This window comes from Dermacentor albipictus, chromosome 2 (genome assembly GCF_038994185.2).
Source record: "Dermacentor albipictus isolate Rhodes 1998 colony chromosome 2, USDA_Dalb.pri_finalv2, whole genome shotgun sequence".
NCBI classification, from domain to species: domain Eukaryota; kingdom Metazoa; phylum Arthropoda; class Arachnida; order Ixodida; family Ixodidae; genus Dermacentor; species Dermacentor albipictus.
This window is the reverse complement of record NC_091822.1, coordinates 168,951,851-168,975,667: the sequence shown is the minus strand read 5'-3', so window position 1 is coordinate 168,975,667 and position 23,817 is coordinate 168,951,851. Positions and strand designations below refer to the sequence as shown.

The 23,817-nt window shown below is 49.4% G+C and overlaps 1 protein-coding gene across 1 annotated transcript in view; it reads left to right on the top strand.

The window, feature by feature from the left end:
* The window catches only part of LOC135910641 (sodium- and chloride-dependent GABA transporter 1-like), a 104,660-nt gene that overhangs the window by 70,148 nt on the left and 10,695 nt on the right, over positions 1 to 23,817 (top strand). The window contains exons 3-8 of the mRNA XM_065442656.2: positions 3,689 to 3,858; positions 5,536 to 5,786; positions 11,375 to 11,642; positions 12,190 to 12,293; positions 13,432 to 13,559; positions 14,827 to 14,939. Of these exons, the coding sequence (XP_065298728.1) occupies positions 3,689 to 3,858; positions 5,536 to 5,786; positions 11,375 to 11,642; positions 12,190 to 12,293; positions 13,432 to 13,559; positions 14,827 to 14,939 (1,034 nt within the window). The remainder of the gene's footprint in view (positions 1 to 3,688; positions 3,859 to 5,535; positions 5,787 to 11,374; positions 11,643 to 12,189; positions 12,294 to 13,431; positions 13,560 to 14,826; positions 14,940 to 23,817) is intronic.

Below are 23,817 nucleotides of genomic sequence, written 5' to 3'. Positions count from 1 at the left end.
GCCAGCCAACCGGCCAGCCAACCGGCCAGACTACACCGACGTACTACGTTCAAGGACCGTCCGTCGTGGTGCTGTCACCATAGGTTGTTTGCAACCGACGGCGCTTCCTGTATCTACTCCGCATTGACGGACGAGGGGGGACGGCCGGACGGGGCCCTCCTGCTTTCTTTCTTTCTTTTGTCATATACATACATATTTCTTTTTTTTTATCTCGTGCCCTGGCTTTCAGTGCAATCGTGGCTCGTTTCCGCCCATAGAGTGGCCTTCGCCTCTCCTATAGAGTCGAGAGTCAATAGAGGCCCAAAGAGATGAATAGGAGCGCCAGCAGAGCGCGGAGGCTATTCGTGAGACGTTGCGCGCAGCCACGAATGTGACCTCTTATATAACATTTTACTTATTTTTGAAGGTAATTGGCGAGAAATGTGCTTAGAAACATCCACTTGAGTGGTGCTGTTGATGCAAATGAATCCGTCCGTCGTACAGAACCAAAACTATGTATACGATGGCGATGGTATTTCTGTGAAGCTGCCATTGACGTCTACATCGCGCGTGCTGGCGAAGCACCACCACGCTTACGTGCTTATAGGCGTCATTTCCATGGAAACGTCCAGAGATGGGGTCATTTTTTTGTCTGAGGGTAAACGGGAGTGAGGAGAAAATGATCGCTTCATGTGTAACGTGGTGTGCATAACGTACCGAAAGCAGGATGCAGGAGTGCGCCTTTTCACCCATAAATAATTGCCACTTTCTGTGTACCCTTATCAAAAGAATTAGCTGGCGTCCAGTATCTATCTATCTATCTATCTATCTATCTATCTATCTATCTATCTATCTATCTATCTATCTATCTATCTATCTATCTATCTATCTATCTATCTATCTATCTATCTATCTATCTATCTGTCTGTCTGTCTGTCTGTCTGTCTGTCTGTCTGTCTGTCTGTCTGTCTGTCTGTCTGTCTGTCTGTCTGTATATCTATCTATCTATCTATCTATCTATCTATCTATCTATCTATCTATCTATCTATCTATCTATCTATCTATCTATCTATCTATCTATCTATCTATCTATCTATCTATCTATCTATCTATGTCGAGTTATGGGTTACACATTTTGTTTCCTATAGGCCCACTATACGTCATGGGAATTTTCCTGGCCGTCGTCTTAATGTAAGCACAGACTCACGACGTCATTCTTCTTTAGTCGACCGTCATGTACAGCGGTACGCGAGTTGTCAGGGGAGGCATTCAGCTTGTCAGAGGAATTTTTGCGGCCAGTCAGCGACTGAACGAAACTATGTCCGCTGGTTTCTTTTTTGGCGTTATAGAACATGATCCAATTGACAAACAGCGGACGTTGAGTATAAGCTACATCAGGATGCTGCTAATTAATGCGTTATACGACGAGGCGACCTTACGGAGAAACAAGAAGAACATCAACAAAATGACCTTGTTGAGAACCGACCTGATGGAGCGAGCAGTGAACTCATTTTCTTTTGTCTCGATGGAGGTACGTTGGGTGAACAATCGCCGAAAGATGCTTGCGGAACACGCCTATCCCGAAAGCACGGTGAAGCTGTTTCATGTAGTGTTTGTCAAAAGACATTTCTCTTTCTGATTTGCGAAACGGCAGGTTCACGCAAGACAGTGTTTTCCTTAAGGAAAAAAATAAGCGTAAACTGAACACCTTGAGGCAGGGTGTGTTGGATGGTCGTAACGTAAAACACTGCCGTGTGAGCGTGGACACAGCTCAATTTGCAGAGACAAAGGATACTTGCAAATTCTCACCCATACGCGACATTTTCGCTGTGAAATACATTTTAACGCCATCGTTGCGGTGCCTAATTATTTGCCTATTTTGTCCGAGATAAAAAATGTCAGAGGTATCGGCTCGTAGCCTGCGCCGGTGCCGGACAAAAAAAAAATATAGAATAAGCGGGAACTGAACCGGTGGCGTCATCTGTCTCCGCAACGGCGCTACAAGGCGCGCAATGAATTTCGCTCGCAGCCCATAATTTCACCCTGACAACGACAGAGGGCGCCAGCCCCCCCCTGCATACTCTAGGCTGTTTCTTTGTATGGCATCGCCGCAGGCGGCGCGGTACTTTTGACTTATTCTGCACTAACTATAAGATAAGTAATGCACTCGAACTTGATATTAAGATGCGCACACCGCGAAATGTCACCTCCTTGCGGGATGCATTTGAGTGCGAACGATCCGGCCGTTTAGCCATAATAGTCGTGTGCACCTGGCGCTACTTTTCGCGGCGACATTCTGTATAATAAGCGTATACGCGCCGTAACTGGACCCTCTGCACACTTTGCTTCCATTCGCCGCAACCACCGCTTCATTAAGGCGCGCAGGGAACAAAGCGAGACGTTGTACAAACGCGCGCGAACGTAAATGGCTCGGCTGGCCTTGAGACTTGGCTCTCTCGGTACCGACATCCTTTCACGTGCTGTCCGACGCGGGAACGCGTCGCATTTTTTTTTTTTTTCGCTACGGCATGACTGCAACAGATGGCAGGAATTAGTATCTTCGCATGGCCAAAGCAGCTGTATTGAGAAAGCCTGCAAACAAGGAGCCATCCGGTCTCTTAATGTTTTCTTATGCATATATAGCGTGCGAGTTGTCTTAATGTTTTCTTGGAACATGTAATAGGTAGCCAACCACCACGTCGTTGCTTCGGCGTGCCTTAAAATTTTGTGTCCTGAATTGAGCACAAGGATCCGGCCCCGTATCATGTGATATGAATAAAGCGGCACAGGCGAAGTCAGAATAATGTTTAATTGATGGCCCGAAGCCTGTCTGAGGAAGCTTACGCAGATTTTCTGGGCACACTTCCCAGTTTCCGCATGTGGTCGCGTTCTGCCGTCATGTTTGCGTTTTGAGCCAATCGGAGACGCTGTAGCCGCCCTATGATCCAATCGCCAGAGCCGGCATGGCGGCGCATCCGACCATAAATGCGGTAGTTGACAGTGTTCTAAATGTAACCCCGGTGAAGTGAAGGTAGATCGATTTAGTATTGTTCACTGTATGTTATACTATATCAACAAATCGATCCTCTTGGTCCTTCTGATCCTTATCGCTGTATATGGAAGCTTCACATCTGTAACCGACACAGAGTGCAAAATTTAAGCTTGACTTACTTCATTCAAATTTTGTAGCCTGTCTGTCGCAAGTGTCACTATATTGCGACCTTTATCATTACAGCGACACTTTGGCAAAATAAATTGCCAAATAATAGAACACCGTCCAAGCCTTAAATTTCATCCCGCACATGCATGTATGTGTGGTATGTACATATTGCACACATATATGCATGTAATATTCACATGCGCAAACTTTTAATTTCTTTCCACATAGATTCTACTAAGTAAACGCAAATTGCAAGATGTTCCACACAGTGGAACTAGGTTAAGGCCTATGTATGCATGCATGCATGCATGCATGCATGCATGTATGTATGTATGTATGTATGTATGTATGTATGTATGTATGTATGTATGTATGTATGTATGTATGTATGTATGTATGTATGTATGTATGTATGTATGCATGCATGCATGCATGTATGTATGTATGTATGTATGTATGTATGTATGTATGTATGTATGTATGTATGTATGTATGTATGTATGTATGTATGTATGTATGTATGCATGTATGCAATACGTTGCACTGCAGGCGTGGGCCTGGCGGGCGTCGCGGCGTCGTTCTTCATGACGGCGCTGTACGCGGTGCTCTTCTCGTGGGCCCTGTTCTACTTCTTCAACTCGTTCCACGGCGTGCCACGGTGGGCGAAGTGCGCGAATTCCTGGAACACGGGCCGATGCTCCGAAGACCCCGTCACGCTGGTGAGCTTCAATCTCTCTCTCGCACTGATCGGCAGGTATCGTTTTAGTGGACTGGTTGCGCCCTGCACCTGTTACATTTGCCGCACAAGTGCAAGTGGAGGAGGGAAGCGGATAGATATTAAATAGACAGTGAGTAATAACATTACATCAGCTCTCACCAGTACAGTATTCGCTGCACCTGTTACATTTGCCGCACAAATGCAAGTGGAGGAGGGAAGCGGATAGATATTAAATAGACAGTGAGTAATAACATTACATCAGCTCGCACCAGTACAGTATTCGCTGTAAACGTATTCATTTATCGGGAGAAAAAATTGTGGGGTTTTACGTGCCAAAACCACGATCTGGTTATGAAGCACGCCGTGGTGTGGGGACCCCGGTTTAATTTTGACCACCCGGGGTCCTTTAGCGTTCACCTTAATCTAAGCACACGGGTGTTCTTTTTTTCTTTGCATTTTGCCGCCATCGAAATGCGGCCACCGTGGTCGGGATTTGATCCCGCGACCTCGTGCTCAGCAGCGCAACACTAAAGCCACTAAACAACCACGGCGGGTATATTTGCCGGGAACAAAGGTTGGCGATCGCTGGAGCATATGAAAGTTGAACTTATTTTTTTTCCTATTTTTCTTTCTTATTTTTTTCCCCTATACCTCAAAATGAGGTCACGAATTTCAATGTATCTTGTCGTAATTGCGCTAATCCGATTGATTGATTGATTGATTGATTGATTGATTGATTGATTGATTGATTGATTGATTGATTGATCACTATTCCTAAATGCGAATATTGTTCGAATATATTGAGACGTGAACTGCATCCAGGCACACATGCAAGTAGAGCAAAATTACAGCAAATTTTCACCCTTGCGAGAGTAGTGTAGACAAAGAAAGATTAGAGCTTGCGCAGTGGAGCAGGCTACGTCTCTTAGGCAGCCACACTTTAGAAGCTATACAGCGACCCTTCATGCTCTCCGAAGAGTGTTCCGCATGTGAAGAAACTACTTGTTCGCTCCTAATGCTCCATTCGTGCCTTTGATAACGCTTCGTAAGGTACTGTGTAATGATAAAAACTATTTAACTTTAAGTATACTCTGATGTGAACATTGCTTTGTTTTAACTGTGATAACCACTGTTCATTTATTCGAAAACTATTCGATTGGATTCAATTCACTTCCGGCACTATTCGACTCGTACTCTATTCGGTCTCAAAAATCACTGTTCGCACACCCCTATCATTTTCTATTTTGATTCTTCTTTAAACTGTACGCTTTCAATGTTCGCTTTGTAACATGTACATATCCCCTCTGTAACGAGCAAACCCTCAAGGTGAATATAGATAGATAGATAGATAGATTAGATAGATAGATAGATAGATAGATAGATAGATAGATAGATAGATAGATAGATAGATAGATAGATAGATAGATAGATAGATAGATAGATAGATAGATAGATAGATAGATAGATAGATAGATAGATAGATAGATAGATAGATAGATAGATAGATAGATAGATAGATAGATAGATAGATAGATAGATAGATAGATAGATAGATAGATAGATAGATAGATAGATAGATAGATAGATAGATAGATAGATAGATAGATAGATAGTGAGGAGGCTCAGTCTTGGGGAGGGGTTGACGGAAGAGAAGGGTAAGCAGGCACATAACGCGCAGGTGATGAGCCAGTACGGCGGCTTCCGCAACCCGGACGCCCCACCGCCGCCGCTGACGCTCGAGTTCCCCAACGTTACGCGGCCCGCGTTCAACTGGAGCGCGGTGGTCAACGCCACGACTCCGGGGTTCCGCATCCCGGACCTGGAGCTGGACATGACCCCGCGGCCACGCTCCGCGTCCGCCGAGGACGACAGCTCGTGGGTCTCCTACACGCTCTCCAAGCACACCACCACCGCCCAGGAGTTCTTCGAGTGAGTGTCGTCCCGGTAGAACCTTTGGAACAGTACCTTTGGAACACCGCTTCGCCTGAAGTAGGTGCCGCTTTAGCGGCCGCAGACCAGTGAATAATGACACGATGTCACTGCGAATTCGTTTTATTGTGAAATCTACGTTTACAGGTTCATAAGGTACTGTGTAATCACTGTATTGGTGGCACTGTATTTCGTAATCATGGTTGAACCGTCGCCGACGACGCTGGCACTGTCAGTAGTGACGTTGGCGAAATAATGAGACCGCCGAAGCCGCGTCGCGAAGAGGCCAACCTTAAGTTATGTTACGTGCACACCGCTGACGACAAAGACTGCCGCCGTGTTTGACGGGAGTTTTAGCTGTGGTTAAATGGGAGCAAAGCCCGTCGTACTTCGCAGGCAAAGGCACATTTTGAGTAGCAAGATGGGCAGGCATCCCCATCGAGAACTTTCCAGATTCCTCTGCGAGGATCATGGGTCGGCAACTTTCGAGAGACACGGTCTCATTACCATCCATCGTTTTCATGGTGGCTTATGCCAGCAGCTCCCAACGCTAGAATTCCACGCAGTAATATTTGTACCAATATCTACGGTCGTGCCGTCGCTGTCGTCCTATAGTCGTCTTCGCCTGGTTACTGCGGCCTCTCTGCACGTGTCTCGGCGTTTGATTCTCCGAGCGCTAACGCCGTAGTGGCGCAGACGTCTAGACCAGCGCCGCGGAGTTGCACACCTTGAGTCGTAGCACGTGGACTCAACTACGCGGTATGCAAAAGGTTCAATCCATCAGCCACCGGAGATGAAGGCGGACCGACCACGAACGGGCCCTGCGAAGGAGCACTGCTATCTGCCGGAGGTCCATACGTGCGAAAGCGGCCGTGTAAACACTCGGTTCGTCGCTTCCGTCACTTCGCGGGGCCTCGAGAGAGATAAGTAAAAAGAAACGAGGATGGCGTCTTCCACGAGCCCGTTATCTTTATCGGCGTCAAAACGAAAGCAAAGGCCTGAGCTAAACGTTCTTATTTTCCCGCCCCGACATACACTCGTGCGCGCAGCCTAGGGAAGTGGGTAGAAGGTTTTTAACGGCGTCAGCTTTAATGCTTCGCTTTTGTCGCGCTGCGAGGCGAGAGATACCTCGGGAGTCTGGAGAGACTACGACCTCACCTGCGCTGCGCGACGCGAAGCAATATTAAAGCGACTCTCCGGCAAGGTCTTTGCCCCTCTTGAGAAACGACGTCATCGTCGTGAAATCTGTGGGGATGCGCGACCCTCGCGCCTCCCCTGATGTTTTTCCCGCATAGCGCGTCTCCTGTAGTGCGGCTTCGCCGCAGATGCGGCGGTCGGAATGGTACAGGCGCAGTCCGAGAGATGGCGCGAGTGTTGCGCGGCGAACGCCGCGAGGTTACTTGGGCGCCGAAAGGAAGGCGCTTGCTCTCTTGGGTTCGAGGCAGGGAGCGAGACGGGCCGCGCCGCACGTGCAGCAGCCTTCTTTCCCGGCGGGTCGGGCGCGGCGGGGGACGACTCCCGCGTGCGTGCCGACCGATGCTTCGGCGAGACCCTCTCGCCTGGCCGCCCTCGAACGCGCCACGATTCGCGTGACTATACACGCGAACGACCAGGCGTTGGGATCCAGCATGGGGCGAACACATTCGCTCGCTTCCGGTCGCGGTAAGTCGGACTTCTAGATTTGTCGCGCGCCCATCGGCATGTTTTGTGGATAGCAACTCGGCTAGCAGGCATTGATGTATGAAAGGTGCAATAAATGCCCTTGTGATTGTTTGCACTACTGTGTTGTCGTTCCTTTGTCCCAAGAGTACGGTGTGAGAAATCCATCATCAGACCCCACAAATCTCTAGTGTTTACATGCATATATTCTTTTTCTCTGGTTGGCATTCTATCTCGACGTTCCTTGCGTCGGCGTCCCATTCAAACGTTGGCGAGTAAAGCAAACACTCGAGTCAAACAAAATCACACATTCGCTTCTGTTCAGTTAGAGTGCGACGTTTGGAAAAAAAGTGAGGAGTGATATTAAGCGGTACAAGGACCACTCTAAACGTGTGTGTGTGTGTTTTTTTTTTTTCACACTGCTAGCGCTTCAGAAGAGGTGAAGAGAAACACGTTCGTGCATATAACCTCCGTATAGTATCATTGTACAGTGCAGACGTTATCACGCTGCTGCACTTCCATGATAAGGTCGTGGATACAAAAATGCGCGCAGGCTTTGTCTGAGGCGGCCTCAAGGTGCACCTCTACTGGCAACTGGAATACAAGAGCGTGGCAGAACGCTCACGACCTGTTCTGTTTTCTTTAACGAGCCATCTCGCGAGAACACGGTGCGTTGCCATTCGATCGTGTTCACGGCGAGACGAGTAAAGATTGTGCGGAGAGTTTGTGCCACTATAGTTGGCCTGCGCAGCCTGTCTGAGGCCTCGAATCCAGTGACTTTGCCATGTTTATCACCCCCCCCCCGTCCTTTTTTTTTCTTTTTCACTGCTACTACTGCTGTTACTGGTAGTGTAAAGAATTGCAGAGCTTTGTACTATCTTTGTACTGGACGCTGCCGTCGCTATGAGTGCTCGGCACACAGGGTGTGACGACCATAAGGATACCAGCCACACGATGACCTGATGGTGCATATCCTACCGCGCGAAGCTCACTTTCATGTCAACCAGAGTACATTTCGCTGAGAAGTGCAATGTATTTGGGAAACGTACAAAGCACAAAGCGAGCTATCAGTCTGGTGGCAAAATTCGTGTGGCTATTGTGCGGTCTTGTGTAGGTAATGTCGTCCTTCTCGCAGTAAAAGTGCTAAGTGCCTGGAGCAACAAAAAAAAACGGGGGGGGGGGGGGCGCAGGGGAAGTCCTCGTGGTGCAATATGTTTACACGGTCTTATAATGAGACGGTTGACCTAGCTATCCCTTTAACGTATGTTTGTTTTATATCTTTACTTCATATTATTCATTTTTTTGTTACGCGTTGTTAATTGTAGTAGTAAAATATTCACGGTTACACGCATGCGCAAATCGTAATTAAATGAAATTAGCTCTGTTGTCTTACGTGTCGTAACCACCGTCTTATTACGAGGTACGCCGCAGTGGGAGACTCCAGATTACTTTCTTGGCCGCCCGGGGTCCTTCTACGAGCATTTAAGTCAACGAGCGTGTTTGTATTTCGCTTCCATCTAAATGCAGCAGCCGTGGCCTGAAGTCTAACCCGTGACCTCGTGCTTAGCAGCGCAACACCATAGTCACTAAGCCACCGTGACGGGTACGCAAATCTTTCCGCCTTAAAATAGAAATTACGGAGAAAGGGACAATAACGAAGGTAAGTCGTGACAAACTCCTAGTACCAAATATACCCAAGAATATGCATCCAGATCACAACGAGGGCAGACGCAGGAGTAGAGCAGAGAGAATGATCCAAAGCTATGGGTCACGCGACAGAGCAGCCTTCGTAGACGGGGCTGAATGCGCACGCAGAAATAGCTACGTGGCAGTAGTCGCATATCACACCCAAAAGCCCCTTACAGGCTTGTCCATTAATACCAAACATTTCCAGACAGCAGAGAAGGTAGCCATAGCACTAGCATTGGTCTACACGAATGCTCAATACATCATTAGCGATTCTCAGCTGGCTATTAGCAATTGTGCTAACGGTAGGATCTCTCCTGAGGCATGGCACATCATCAGAATCAACGAAGCAAAATTCTCCAACGCAGAGAGGAACGACATGCAATTTCTCTGGTTCCCAGCACATACGACTCTAGGCATTCCCGCAATCAACCCCAACGAGGTAGCACACGTCGAAGCTCGAGGTCTTACTCGCCGAGCTGGGCAAGAAGTGACGTACATTGGTCAGGAAAAGGCGGAGGAGGAGATCTGGAAAGAAAAAACAGACAGATTAACAAGATTTAGTGATATTACCAAATTCTATGAAAATCGGCGGCGATTATTACCACCGCCTCACACCAAACTGAACTGAGCTGACTTTGTTTCTCGGAGGTGAATACAGTAAAAGCTCGTTAATTCGAACCGCATGGGGAAGCCGCTTCAGTTCGAATTAACGAAAGTTCGAACTAATGAAAGTGAAGGAGGGCAACAGTACACTGCGATTTGGAAGCAGTATGGCATGTCAGAAATTTGGCGTGTCAGAAAGTGATGGCTTGTGCCGCGAGCAAACGCCATCTTCAAGTCGAAGCTCTGGGTCCGACTGTGCCACACCACCGATGTCCACCGAAACGAACGTTAGCCGAGGCTTAATACCATCACAATGAATCGCGACGGCCGATACCTCCTAAACTGAAAACAGAGGTGCACAGCCAATGAAGACTGCCGAGACAAAGACGCTGAACCTGTGAAGGTGGCGAAGGCCCTGATTCGTTGGTTCTTGATTGCAAGCGCAGCTGCGACGTACTTGATTCGCTGTGTTTTGGAGCTTGCCGTGCCATCTCCGCACAACATTAGCAGCTGTACAAGATTTGCAAAGCCTCCGAGATTCGCAACGGGAAAGAAGTCTCGGAGGTTACGTAGAACGGAGAGGCGGCAGCCGCCGCTGCCTTCTGGCTGACCCCGCGTCGGTTAGATTTTTTTCCGATTTTGCCTTCTCTCGCCGTTCTCTCCGTTTCGGAGGCAATACAGCCTTGTGTGTAGGCAGTAGGCGCGTTTCTCTGGCCGTGTGCCAGGCGAGCGTAGTTCGAATTATCCGTGAGGGAACCTTCGCGCGTTCGAATTAACGGACTTTTTTATACATAGACTTCTGTGGAGCTTGGCCGGACCAAATCGTACAGTTCGAATTATCCATAAATTCGAATTATTGAAGTTCGAATTATCGAGCTTTCACTGTACAAACAGAAACCTATATTAGCCCCGTGCAATGGAAGAATTTCTACCCCGAGATATACGGAAGCGATATATACAAGCTACGCAGGTCTGGCGTAGGCACCTTTAAAGACATGTGGGGATGTAAAATATGTCAAGGTCTCCCTGGAAGTCTCCCTGGAAAATCTACGGGTGCGGTGGTCGGCCGTGCTGCCTCCAAGAGCAACTTTGAGCCGTCCAACGAGCCATGGAGGCCGTACGTGAGCAGCAGCTGCCAGTGGCCATCTAGTCGGCCGCGGGCACGGGCCTCCCAATCGCCGGATTCCAAATAAAGTTAGCTAACACACTCACTCAAAACCGAAATTACAGGAGCGGGCTTCTCTGCATCAGAGTAGTTATTGCAGAGAAGGCAGCTCTAAAGGAGACAGTTAATTACATATGTGCAGACACATCTAAAGACGTGCCGACATCCACGGGAACTACACATTTATTTTATTTATTTAATTCCTGAACTGCTGCGTCCGTTGTTGCAGCGGTTACTTTCACTGCTGCACGCACACACAGTAAATATTTCCGCCCGTAAACCAAAATGAATTACAGAAGCAGGCTTCTCCGCATTGTGTCTCTTGATGCGGAGAAGACAGCTCTGAAGGAGCGACTACTACTCACTGCTACATATGTGCAGACACATCTGAAAAAAAAAAGAAAACATTATAACGCACTTAAGACTCGCTTCAGTCGTGATCATATCCGAACTGCGCGACTCCTCGACGCAGCCACAAGCTCTTGGAGATGAGCAGCGGCATCGACTCTCCGGGCGAGGTCCGCTGGGAGCTGCTGGCGTCGGTCGGTCTGTGCCTGTGCCTGACGTACGTGTCGCTGCGGAAGGACACCTTCTTCAGCGGCCGCATCAAGTACGTGCTGTCGCTGGCGCCCATGCTGGTGCTGTTCGCCTTCCTGCTTCGCGTCGTGACGCTGGAGGGCGCCACTGAGGGCATCATGTACATGTTCGAGCCAAACATCAAGGCCATCAAGAGCGCCAGGGTGAGTGCTGGAAGACGCGCGCGTGAGCTAAGTTTCAGTGCGGGTTTGATCCGCACCTGGCCCAGTTCGAGCAACGTAACTTGGACTTTGAGTTGTGTGTGTGTGTGTGTGTGTGTGTGTGTGTCTTTTTTGTTTGTGTTGCTTGTTTTTTTTTTTCATCATTCGCCTTATCTGGAATGGCCCGTGAAGTTTTCTATCTATCTCTTTCTCTGTGTTTGTGTGTGCGCGTGCGTTTTTGTAGGATTCGTGGTTCTTGCACCTTGTAAACTAGTTCAGCACTCAAAACAGCGCTATAGACTAATTTAATTCAGTTCGAATGAAATCAAATCAGCTTTATTTCCCCATAAAGAAATGGAGGGTGAAACAGCACATGAAACAGCAAGATCATCTTCTCCGTTCCTCTGTCAGAATGCCATTGTTTGCAGACTAAGTGTCGCTTGGCGACCTCGCAAACCAGGCAGAGATGTTATCACATAATTCAACTACGCAAATTCATTATTAACTTTCTTTATTTATTCATTTTGCTTTCTTTTTGGCATCTGCGCAGCTATGGATATTCGCCCTGGCACAAACCATTCACTCACTGGGTCTGACGCTTGGCTCCAACTATGTCGTCAGTTCAAAGAACAAGCGCCAGATCAGCCTCATGAGGTAAGAACACCCATTCCCTGCTTCTCTCTCTCTTTCAAGTAAATTTACAGTGAGCGGCATCTTTTTTTCTTCTTTCTAACATATTTGAAATGTGAATTTTGCGCTTACCGCTCCTTTCTGTTCACTGAAATTTCGCTGATTGAATGTATTCTTTGGTTCGCAATGTTCGATAAAACATTTGGCACTTTTGTTTGCATGGCTCGGCCATAGAGCGACGAGACATTTTGCATGTGCACCTCGCCAATGGAGAAGCGAGCTGCTGCGGACAGGCTGACTGGTTCCGCCGGTTTCCATAGCAACTAGACGTCTTGCCAAACCAGGCGAACAAGATTATGCCACTCGTTGTATCGAATGATGCGAACCTAATAAGTCAATTTCTTTTTCTTTGGTTACTTCATGTACGCTAAGTTAGACGCTAAGTTGAGCCGTACTTTTACGGCTCAACCGTGACCATTTGCTCTGAGGTTTCGCCCAGTCGCGGCATTCTGCCTGTGGCTATTGTTCCCTACAACTTTTAACGCGACAGCGTTTTGATGCTGCACCCGAGCGTTATCTGTGAACGAAATCGGAATGTACTTGGTTACAACATTATTCGATATAATGATCGCACCATCTGCTACGAACGTTCGAACCAGAGGAATCGTGAGTTTTTATTTTCTCTACCACCGGCTGCACTCGGTGTGCATTTACTATACATAGTCTCGAAGCTACATACGCAGATGCTAATTGGCTCATAGGAGTGCCTTTCTAAAGGTATACCTTCTGATAATGCATGACCTCGTAGGCTTTGAAGAGTACTAATCGTGTTAACTGCTTATGTGTTTCTAATACGCCATCTGTGCTTTCGATGTGACGTGTTTCATAATGTGCACTGCAACTACGGAAATTTGCTAAATTTGCCAATACTGCCACTATACTATAGGGTGCAAACACTGTTTAGTATTAATGGTGAAAAAGGACGTTCGACGTTCGAAACTCATTCGATTCGATGCTGACAGTATTCGATTCGCATTCGATCCGGCCTTAAATATTCGCGCAGCCCGAGTAGCGCTGTTTGCGGTGTGCCGAGCGTTTATTCCCAGTGGGTGCGAGCGGAGCTGCGTTGACGTGGCCTGCGTCTGCTTGCACACTGACACAGAGACACGGTGATTTCTGTGTTTGTGAACACGTTGACAGTCCTGGTGGTGGGATGCGTCGTCTTCGGCACCATCGGCCACATCTGCGCCCGCTGGCGCCAGAGGATTGACAGCGCCTTTCTGCACAAAGGTGGGTGTCTGCTCACGCCCGCTCGGCGCCTTATTACTGCATGCTCGCGTGAAATGAAAACACGTATAGAGCTGCGCTCAAATTTCGCACGAGGGAGTATCCTAATCGTCGGTGAATTTCCTTTTTCTTGACATGCCCATCCAGTGACGTCAAAAGTGGGGATAACTCTGAAGGCGCCAGTATCCCAGTAGTTGGCCGCCATTTATGGCCGCAGTTATGATCACACATTAACTTTATTTCACCGTATGTACGTATATGTCATGCGGAAGCATGGAGGAAGGAAAAAGATTACGAAGAAACACGAAGTCAGGCAGCTAGCCTCGCTAGGCTGTACTAGAAATGGACCACTCTATACCTCGGCAAGCCAACATCCCCTGACGCCGCCCTTCATTTTCTACTTCATTTTCTACGGGGCGCGCTTGCGCTTTGACACTTAGGAAATATAGGGCCTCCTCGGTTGCTGGATCTTTCAATGTATCGTTTGGTCCGTAATAGTTAGGGACGACCTAGTCACGATCGGCTCTCGCCATCTGCTCTGTGCTCTACGATGGCTCTCCCCCATACTATTCGCGCGCCCATCGGCTATAGAGTTTACCGCTTGCCTATGACGTGATGAGGGTCTCTTTCCCAGGAGTCTTCCATTCATATTCTTTATGACTAGACTTCGAGGTTGTCACGTCACGCTCGTTCCTAGTCCTTTCCCTTCTTCCATGTGCGCAAGCAAAGCAGCGGTGACAACCTATGGCAGAAGCTGTCCATTCTGTATAGTAACATGCCCATATTGTCCCGTCGGCTTCCACGCATTTCGGAGCGAATGGGCAGTCGTTGTAAGTATGTATAGTATAGGACAGAGAGAAATGCGAGAATAGATGGCGCCGCCGGCGTCGCGGGCTGCCGGCGCATGCGTAGTTCGCGGAAACCGTTGTTCGGGAGTAGGTCAGAGGAGCGGTCTAAACACGCTCCAGGCAACACCAGCAGCGCCCCTGCACGTGCACGTGCTGTCCGTATGTGTCGTTTAGCGTTGCGTTCGGCTGTTTATTGTTCACGTGCGTACTCGCATTTTGCATTGCATGTTGCACTATACGTTAATGGCGCAAATTCTCATCCCTGCTTGACTGTTATAGCCCAAGGCTCGCGGAATAAACGTGCACGTTGTAAAATTGACTGCTTAAACAGACCGCACTTCACGTGCTTGCGGCATGATACAGCGCTGCCAGTTAGGCATAGTGATGATCATTGAGCAATGCACGCCTGGGACCGTGTGCAGACCCTGGCATCGTGTTCGTGGTGTACTCGGAGGTGATCCGCAACATGCCGGTGCCTACATTCTGGGCGGTCTTCTTCTTTTTCTTCTTCATCTGCGTCGCCATGGACTCGCAGGTGAGACTTCGGTTACGAATAGGTGGAGGGCCGGAGGAAAAAAAAGCGAAAATACCCGCGTACGCATATGTGTCACCTTTGACCTTTCTTTTTATAATTGTTTCGAAGAAAATCGAAAACGAGCACAAAACGCATAAAACTGTTCCTCATTCTTCGAAAAAGTAAGGTGAAGCAACTACACTACTAGTAAATAGGCGCACCAGCTTTTTGTCTTTTTCCGAAGCGTGCGACTAGCTCTACATTAATGAAATTTTCCAAGAAAATGCATCAGGAGCTTTCCAGTAGCAGCTCCTTCGGTTCAATTTGCTCGCGCTTTAGGCGAGGAAGCCCGGAAGCACGCTTTCGAGTCGGGCCAAATTAAAGCTCTTGTTCTCGAAGCGCGCGCTCAAATGCAGCGTCGTTTGCGCCAGCTGTCATCATCATCATCATCAGCCTGGTTAAGCCCACTGCAGGGCAAAGGCCTCTCCCATACTACCCCGGTCATGTACTAATTGTGGCCATGTTGTCCCTGCAAACTTCTTAATCTCATCCGCCCACCTAACTTTCTGCCGCCCTCTGCTACGCTTCCCTTCCCTTGGAATCCATTCAGTCACTCTCAATGACCATCGGTTATCTTCCCTCCTCATTACGCGTCCTGCCCATGCCCATTTCTTTTTCTTGATTTCAACTGAGATATCATTAACTTGCGTTTGTTCCCTTACCCAATCTGCTCTTTTCTTATCCCTTAACGTTACACCTATCATTCTTCTTTCCATAGCTCTTTGCGTCGTCTTCAATTTGACTAGAACCCTTTTCGTAAGCCTCCAGGTTTCTGCCCCGTAGGTGAGTACTGGTAAGACACAGGTATTGTATACTTTTCTCTTGAGGGATAATGGCAACCTGCTGTTCATGATCTGAGAATGCCTGCCAAACGCACCCCAGCCCATTCTTATCCTTCTTATTATTTCCGTCTCATGATCCGGATCCGCCGTCACTACCTGTCCTAAGTAGATGTATTCCCTTACCACTTCCAATGCCTCACTACCTATCGTAAACTGCTGTTCTCTTCCGACTGCGCCGGCTGTGCTGTGCGTTATTTCAGCGACACGTGCGGAGGTGTGCTTAATCCCTCCTACGCGGGAGGACCGCCGCTGACGCTACCGCCGTTAACAGTACGAACATACGGACATCCGCCACTTGCTCGAAGGTCAACAATTTCACATACTCACTGACCACAGGCCACTCGCGTACGCTTCGGCCGCTACCAATTCTACCCACATTCCTCGTGAGATTCGCCAACTTGCCTGCACATCCGAATTCACGGGCGACATTCGGCACATCAGCGGCACACACAACCCAGTCGCTGACGCCACTATCCCGTATACAAGTCAACACAACTGTCCAGGAGCGCCCACCTGTGTATTTTGCAGCTGTGGCTATACAGCACAGCGAGAGGACAGCGAACTTCGGGCCTTACGGCTGAAGGATAATTCCCTCCATCTTCAAGACATGCAATTTCCTGGTTGCAATAATCCCTTGGTTTGTGACGTCACTACAGGTTGTTATCGCCCCTACGTTCCGCCACGATTTCGCCGCACCGTCTTCGATGCCACGCATTCCTTGTCGCACCCCTGGCATTCCTGCGACTCAACACCTCGTCACTACACGATACCTGTGGTCACGCATGAATATATATCGGCGTCCGACGCTGGACACGGGCTTGTCTACAGTGCCAGCAAAAAAAAGTTCAGCCCCACGCCGTCGGTTCGCTGGGAACCTTCGGGCCTCCTGACGCGCGTGTCAGCCGCGTGCGCATCGACTTGGTCTGTCCCTTGCCGCCATGCAAGGACAATCGCTACATCTTAACGTGCATCGACCGGTTCACGCGTTGCCCTGATGCATTGCCACTCAGCGATATCACCGCAGATACAGTCACCCTGTATAGGTCTTGTCACAGTACGGATTAGTCGCTACGGATTTCCCTCGACCATTGCAGCTGATCGAGGTCGTCAATTCGACTGCTGGGTGTCAGCCGCATCAAGACGACGGCCTACCGCCCCACGTCCAACGGCACTGCCAAGCGCTTTCACCGCCAGTTAAATGTCTCGCTCACAGCATCATGGACACCGACACCACGGACGGAGCGTCTACCACTCGTACTCCTCGCCATTCGCAGTGTGATACGGACTGACGCCTCCTGCTTCTCGGCAGAGCTCGTGTTCGGAACTATACGTTGAGGCTACCTGGGCAATTTATCCAACACTCGACGTCAGTGATTTGATTTGATTTGATTTATTGATTTCCATTTACATACACACATGTACAGAGGAGTGGTAAATGGAGGTGGATGAGTGAAAAAAGCCGCACAGACGCGGCTTGAGGTAACCTCACCCCCTTAGGTACAATATGGCTGCATGGGGTTATAACATCAAGCGCCATATAAATTACATTTATCTAGTGGCCATAAAACGATCGCGTCAGCCGCCTCACTGCTGCCTAGGCAGTCGTCTCTCCTGTTCAGTGTCGACATTATTTTTCAGTGTCGCGTTTCGTGGATCGCGAGTCGACTGTAGTGGGTGAACAGGCCCGAGTACGATGTTGTGGTAACAGCGCGGCCGAGAAAGGCACGCCGACTTCCGTCTGCCGAGGCGGCTGCCTCATAGAGTTCGCTGTCGCTGATGTCTGCGATTGCACATCGCTTTTCGTATTCCTTTCACACATTCACTTAACATTTCGCGTATTCAAGAAGCCTTCGAGCGCAGCCTTCCACGTGGGATTTGCTAAAGCGGTGCATTTGTTTACGTCTACAGCTTCAGATCACTGTTAGATTTTCAAATATTGTAGAAACGGCGCACCGCTGATGTGAAAAAAATCTCAAAATGTAGCAAAACATACATACTTGTACATCTGAGCCGCGTCGTTCCTCCCTGAGACGATTCAATATGAGCGGCCGAGTGACTTATATAAACTGCAACTCTGATCCAGACACATATATATTACAGGCCGTTACTACTGATTCTAGATTTTGTTAAACTTCGTTATACTGACAGTTACGGCGTGCCATAAATTATTATTAGAAAAAACTGTGCTCGGCATATGCCCCCACTCATAGGCCGTGTATAGTTCTCTCGCAAGAACGCGGATGCCATTGCTGACACCGTTGGTAATGAGCGAGTTTGTGCTGCTGTACCGAATGATTATTCTCATCTTTCCCGTTTGACGCAGAGGTAAACAGTGCTTCTCTGGAATTAAGCAATGTGTCCGCATAATAACAGACACAGACCCACCATCTACGGGAAAGCGACCGGCAACGTTCGGGAACGGTGACCAAAACACAAGATGTTGGCACAGCGCTGTGTCGCCGCTTGCCACTTATTGTGTGCGTGCCGTGCGAAGTGAAGAGTATAGTTACCAAATCGCTATAGAGTCACAACTCAACTATAAGAGCAGTTTCCTTCGCCCTGATTGGCTACATTAAGTTCAGGTCCATCGGTAGCGGGTGCACGAACATGGCGGGGTCAGATGTAACCCAACCTTCGCTAAATCGGGTTAACATTGACTCGAACTTCACGTGCACGGCTTGAGAGGACTGAAGCTCGTGCATTTCAACTTCGAAGGCATGTCGACGCATTTTGACCGCGAATAATTATATTGTGAAGAAGACGCGCCTCGCGGCACAGCCGCATCGCCAACGCACGGCTCGTCTCGGCTCGCGCTGTTGATTGCTGGCGTCCGTTTGGACAGTGCTTCGGGCTGCTTCGCCGTTCCCGGTTGCTGTGCCGTTACATTAGGAGCCGCCAATAAACCTTTTCTCAATATTTACAAGTGAATGAGCTGCAGTTATCGCGTTACCCGCCGTGGTTGCTCAGTGCGTATAGTGTTGGGCTGCTGAGCACGAGGTCGCGGGATCGAATCCCGGCCACGGCGGCCGCATTTCGATGGGGGCGAAATGTGAAAACACCCGTGTACTTAGATTTAGGTGCACGTTAAAGAACCCCAGGTGGTCGAAATTTCCGGAGTCCTCCACTACGGCGTGCCTCATAATCAGAAAGTGGTTTTGGCACGTAAAACCCCATAATTCATTCATTCAGTTATCGCGTTGTCGGTTCGACGGCTGATCGCGTAGGGTTCGGTCAAGCTATCGTAGTCTGCACGCTGATTTTGTCGGTGCCGTCGACGAGAAAGCCCGTCGCGCTATATGACAACTCGCACCTGTCGGTTACGTGGTTGTTGGCCTGTTATCTATGCTATTATGATCAAATGGTCTCAGTGACACAGTGCTGAATCGTCACCGTCTTGTCGGCCTGGTATCGACCCAGTGTTACCACGCCTTAAACGAGTACATGAAGTCAGGCACGCGGTTGCAGCGTGCCTGACTTCATGTTCCTGGTTGCAGCAGTGAGCCGACGCTGCAAGAAGACAAGACTGCGTCAGCAACGTGTCTTTGAAGTGCCGCCCAAGTGTAACGCAGGGATTTATCGATAAATTTGACAGCCGTCGATGCAAGGCGGCAACTACGTGGTTCATGGTGCAGCCCGTACGAATGGATGGATGGATGGATGGATGCAAAACTTTAATGAAGGTCCTGAGGTACGCGACTCAGCGCGCTGCGGGCCGCTCCCACGTTGGGACAGTCGGGCCTTGCCCGACCGCCGCATCGTGGGCCCTCTGGACAGGCCATAGTTGCGCCCCGGCATCGGGGCTCTTGATAGCGGAGAGCCACTTGTCCTCATTGATTTGTTCTGTGCCTCGTAACGAGGCCCTGGCACTTTTCTGTTTTAAAGTGGAGTTGCAGTCTTACACTACGCACGTACGTGTTCGGCACTGCACCGACGTCGAGCTATCGGTATAGTTCGAACGCGGTACACGGCACAAGTGTTCGCTGCAGTGAGCGTCCGCGAGCTTTTTTTTTTTTTTTTCGGGGTAGATTCCCCCGATATCATGCCGCGCGCGCGTCCCTTCCAAAACGTTTCGCGTCTGATCCGTTAGGGCAGGGCGCATGCGCCGTCGCGCCGTGAAAAAAAAAGGCTGATTCCACCAGGACGATAACATACACAAGGTACGAAGCATTGTGTGCGTGGCACGTTTTGAAAGAAGTGTCCGAGTCCACACTCACTGACATATAACGACATAGACCCACGGAAACGCACTGTTACACATAAACTAATTGTAACATTACACAAAATGATGTTCAGTATATATAGTCTACACAATAGTAATGATGATGTGACTTTACCTATAGTCTTGTAGCGATGCTATGAGATGTGCATATACAAAGATGATCATCCATACGGGAGCACACAGGAATCACGGGCACCTCCATACACGTATATTCATTGAATACTTTTGATGGCCTGCCTATACAAGAACCAGGCTGGTCGAAAATCAGCCACTGATAGGAAACGGTATGACCACTGTCGAAGGAACTCCTCTTCCCCAAGAAGGAAGAACTCCTCTGATAGAAACGACAGTAGCTCAAAGTGGAGCCCCTCCAGAACTGGAAATAGAGCGCGGCGACGATGTCCTGCGACAACTGCTTCGCACCGGTTACGCCACAAACAAAATGTCCCTGCAGCAATTAAAGGTCGCGCGAAGCGGCCACGTGAGCAGCGACCATATGTAATAAAGCGGTTAGCTCCAAGGCCACGAAAACCAGCATGCACGGCCCTCCAAAATACCCTAGCAACGACGCATTGCAATAGCACATGCTGGTGTGTTTAGAGGAAGTATATTTCAACAAGAGGCGATACGAACACCGAGTCACAATCACGGCACAATTCCCCCAGGAGGATAACATAGGCAAAAAGCGAAGCATTGTATACACGTCACGTTGTCTAAGTAGTACATTACAGCTCATCTACTGTCCCTGAAGCCAACCGTGGCGGCAAGGCCACGAGATACCACTTTGTATAACCTACATAGTTTCTCAAGGTATCTGCGCAGGTTATTTTACAACGTTCTTTTAAATCTAATCATTTTTCAAAAAAATTACACGGCCCAATGGAATTGTATACGCAGCATAAACCTTTTATCTAAACTACGCTTGACAGAGAATATGAACTGTCTGTTGCTAATACAAAATACAATAAAGGTCAGCCAGCCGCTACCGGCAACCACCGTCGAATCATTACGCTTTCATTTGTGCGTTAGGTCGTATAAAGCGCTTATTTGTTTCTTTACGCGCAAGCGTAAATGACCCGCCTGTGAAATCGACGAGGTTACGTTTGAAGCCGCAAGCGAGCGCCGGAGGAGGGAGGCGCCTGTAGTTGGAGAAGAGAATCGCCGCGTTCGCGCCCTTGCCGTTTGTGCTTCGACGCCGCGGTGCATTCCCTACCCCCTGTGCAGCGCGGTTGAGGTGTCCTCTGCTGAGAGACAGTTACTGCGCTGCACTTTACCCCAACCTTTCCTTCCCATCATCAAGAATCTCCTTCTCTCTCTGCATGTTCGCGGCGTCGCTTCTTTGCATGTGTAGCAATATGCGCTTTCCCTGTAGCACACCAGGCGTTGAACCGTGGAGATCGATGTAGCGACCGCGTTCGCGCCCTTTCCATTTGTGGCTTCGACGCCGAGTTGACAAAGTGGGCAAATCAATCGAAAGCTACAGTGACGTTTCACTTCGTGAACGCGGGTTACGCGAAAGCGTACGGACGCCGCTAACATGCACATCGAGCACCGCGGCGTCGAAGCACCAACGGAAATGGCGCGGACGCGGTTATGACGCGGTCGTGGACGCTACGTTGATGTCGACGGTGCGACGCCTGGTGGGCCACAAGGGAAGCGCAAGTGCAAGCACAACATGCAGAGAAGGAGATTCTTGATGATGGGTTAGAAAGGTTGGGGTAAAGTGCAGCGCAGTAACTGTCTCTCAGCAGAGGACACCACCTCAACCGCGCTGCACAGGGGGTAGGAAATGAAATTAGAGGGAGATAAAGAGCACCAGGAACAGCAGCACGCCGCGGAAATGTGATGGAGCTAAAGGCGGTCGGCGAAGCCGACAGCCTCGGCGAATGTCAGGAGCGCACGTAGTAGTGTCCTGTGTCGTGAAGGGCAGCCCGAGGGGTGCAGGAGTTCAGTCACAGTGTCGCACGGCAGGCCGTGCCCACGGTAAACAGGCAACGCGCACATGCAGAGCGAGAGAAAGAGAGTGTGTGTGATTGTGAAGTGGAATAGCGCAACTTCCTCTCCTGGTCCTCGTTTGTTCGGGAGAGCGCGAGACAAAAGAGTAACGCAAAATGGCGCCGTCAAAGGCGACCAGCAGAAGGCTGTACTTTTCGACGGCCTAGGATTTGGCATTCCTGCGTGAAGTGAACGCTCAGAAGCCGTTCCCGGATCCTGCATGCTGGGAATGCATAGCCAAATATAGAAAGTGTTCCGTGTGCGCTGTTTACGCGAAAGGCTCGACCTCCTGTTAGAGCTGTTTCTCGCTAATGACCGTGCCAGCCTCAGAAAGCGAGTACTCGGTTTTTATTTTTCTCCATATGATTCGTGTATTCCATCCGTATTAAATGTAGTCCTTTAAAGGCCTCAACATAGTTCGACGTAGCGTGAACGCGCGCACACGTTACATCACGTTGGCCATATCAACAGCGTTTTTAGTTCGACCGATGGTTCGACGCACTGGCGGACGCTGCCAACGCGCTCCGATGCGCGTGGCGTCTAACAACGCTCGCCCTCTTACGTACGTAGGCATTTACCAGTGCTAAAATCCCTGACGTGACACGCGCTCCTGCGTTCCGCAAAGCGCTTGCGTGCTGCGTATACGTATCGTTATCGCGCAGTACAAAAACTGTCTAATAAGGCTGACACCGGGCTCCGTTGCGGAGGTCCGGCACTGCGGCACCGAACTGTAGCCTACCATACTGCAAGCCTCCAAAGGCAGCCACTACCTATTATAGTACTTTCAAATGTTGTCAAGCAGACACCTAAGTCGTTAAAGCCTCACCACTTAATCAGAACCGCAGCGCAGGCGGGACATTAAACTTTCGTTTTCAGCTCGCTTCGGCGCTTCCGAAGCAGCCGACGCGGCCGCTGTGTCCACGTGATCCCTCATGCACGTCACGCCGACGGTGGCGCCAGCTTTTCCAGTGGTGGAGCTCGCCCTCAACACTCTTCTCCGCTTTCCTCCTCGCGCTCTCTTCGCTATCGCAAGCTTTCATCCCCGCTGCGCTCCGCGTTCGCTCAATGCGTTGGCGGGCTAGTTGGAGCGAATCCATAAACACTTTGTTTAGCGCAAAACAACGGACACAAAAAAGAAGGCACGACAAGCGAAGGACGCTCTTTCATCCTTCGTTGTGCTCGTTCGCTCGGTTACGCCACGGGACGCCGACGCTTAACGCAGGGACTAGCACGTCATGTCATGCTAAGTGTGTCGGTGCCCGTCAGATCACCGAAACTCTAAGGAGCTCTATATGACCAGTGTTGCGACTGGGTGTCCGAAGACGTGGAATGTACTTTGCTCGTGGAAGAGTAAGGGAACGTGGAGCTGGGCCCGATATCCGGGACGTTTTACACACAAGCTTGTATTACATATCTACAGGAAAATTCAAAGTAGTACTGAAAGAGTTCATGAAGTTGTAGCAGCCGATCACTCCCGCCGTCCATCGCTCTTTTTATCCCCTGCATAATCATTGTTCAGTCGCTTCCCACAATCCGGCGTCAAGAGACCAATGACGTACCTCAGGTCCCACCAATCCGGAGTTCTGTTGCCCTTTACCCCCGAAGGGAGCTTTGTCGGAAACACACGTACAGGCGCCCAAATCTTTAACTGGCGTGCGGGAGCGGCGACTTTTCCGGGCGTCAGCACCATATGACGGGGCGAGGCTGGAAACAGCCTAGCAGACGATGGGCCCAGCTGAGCGCGCTTTGTCCGCATGCGCTTAGCCTCAGACTGTTTCCAGCC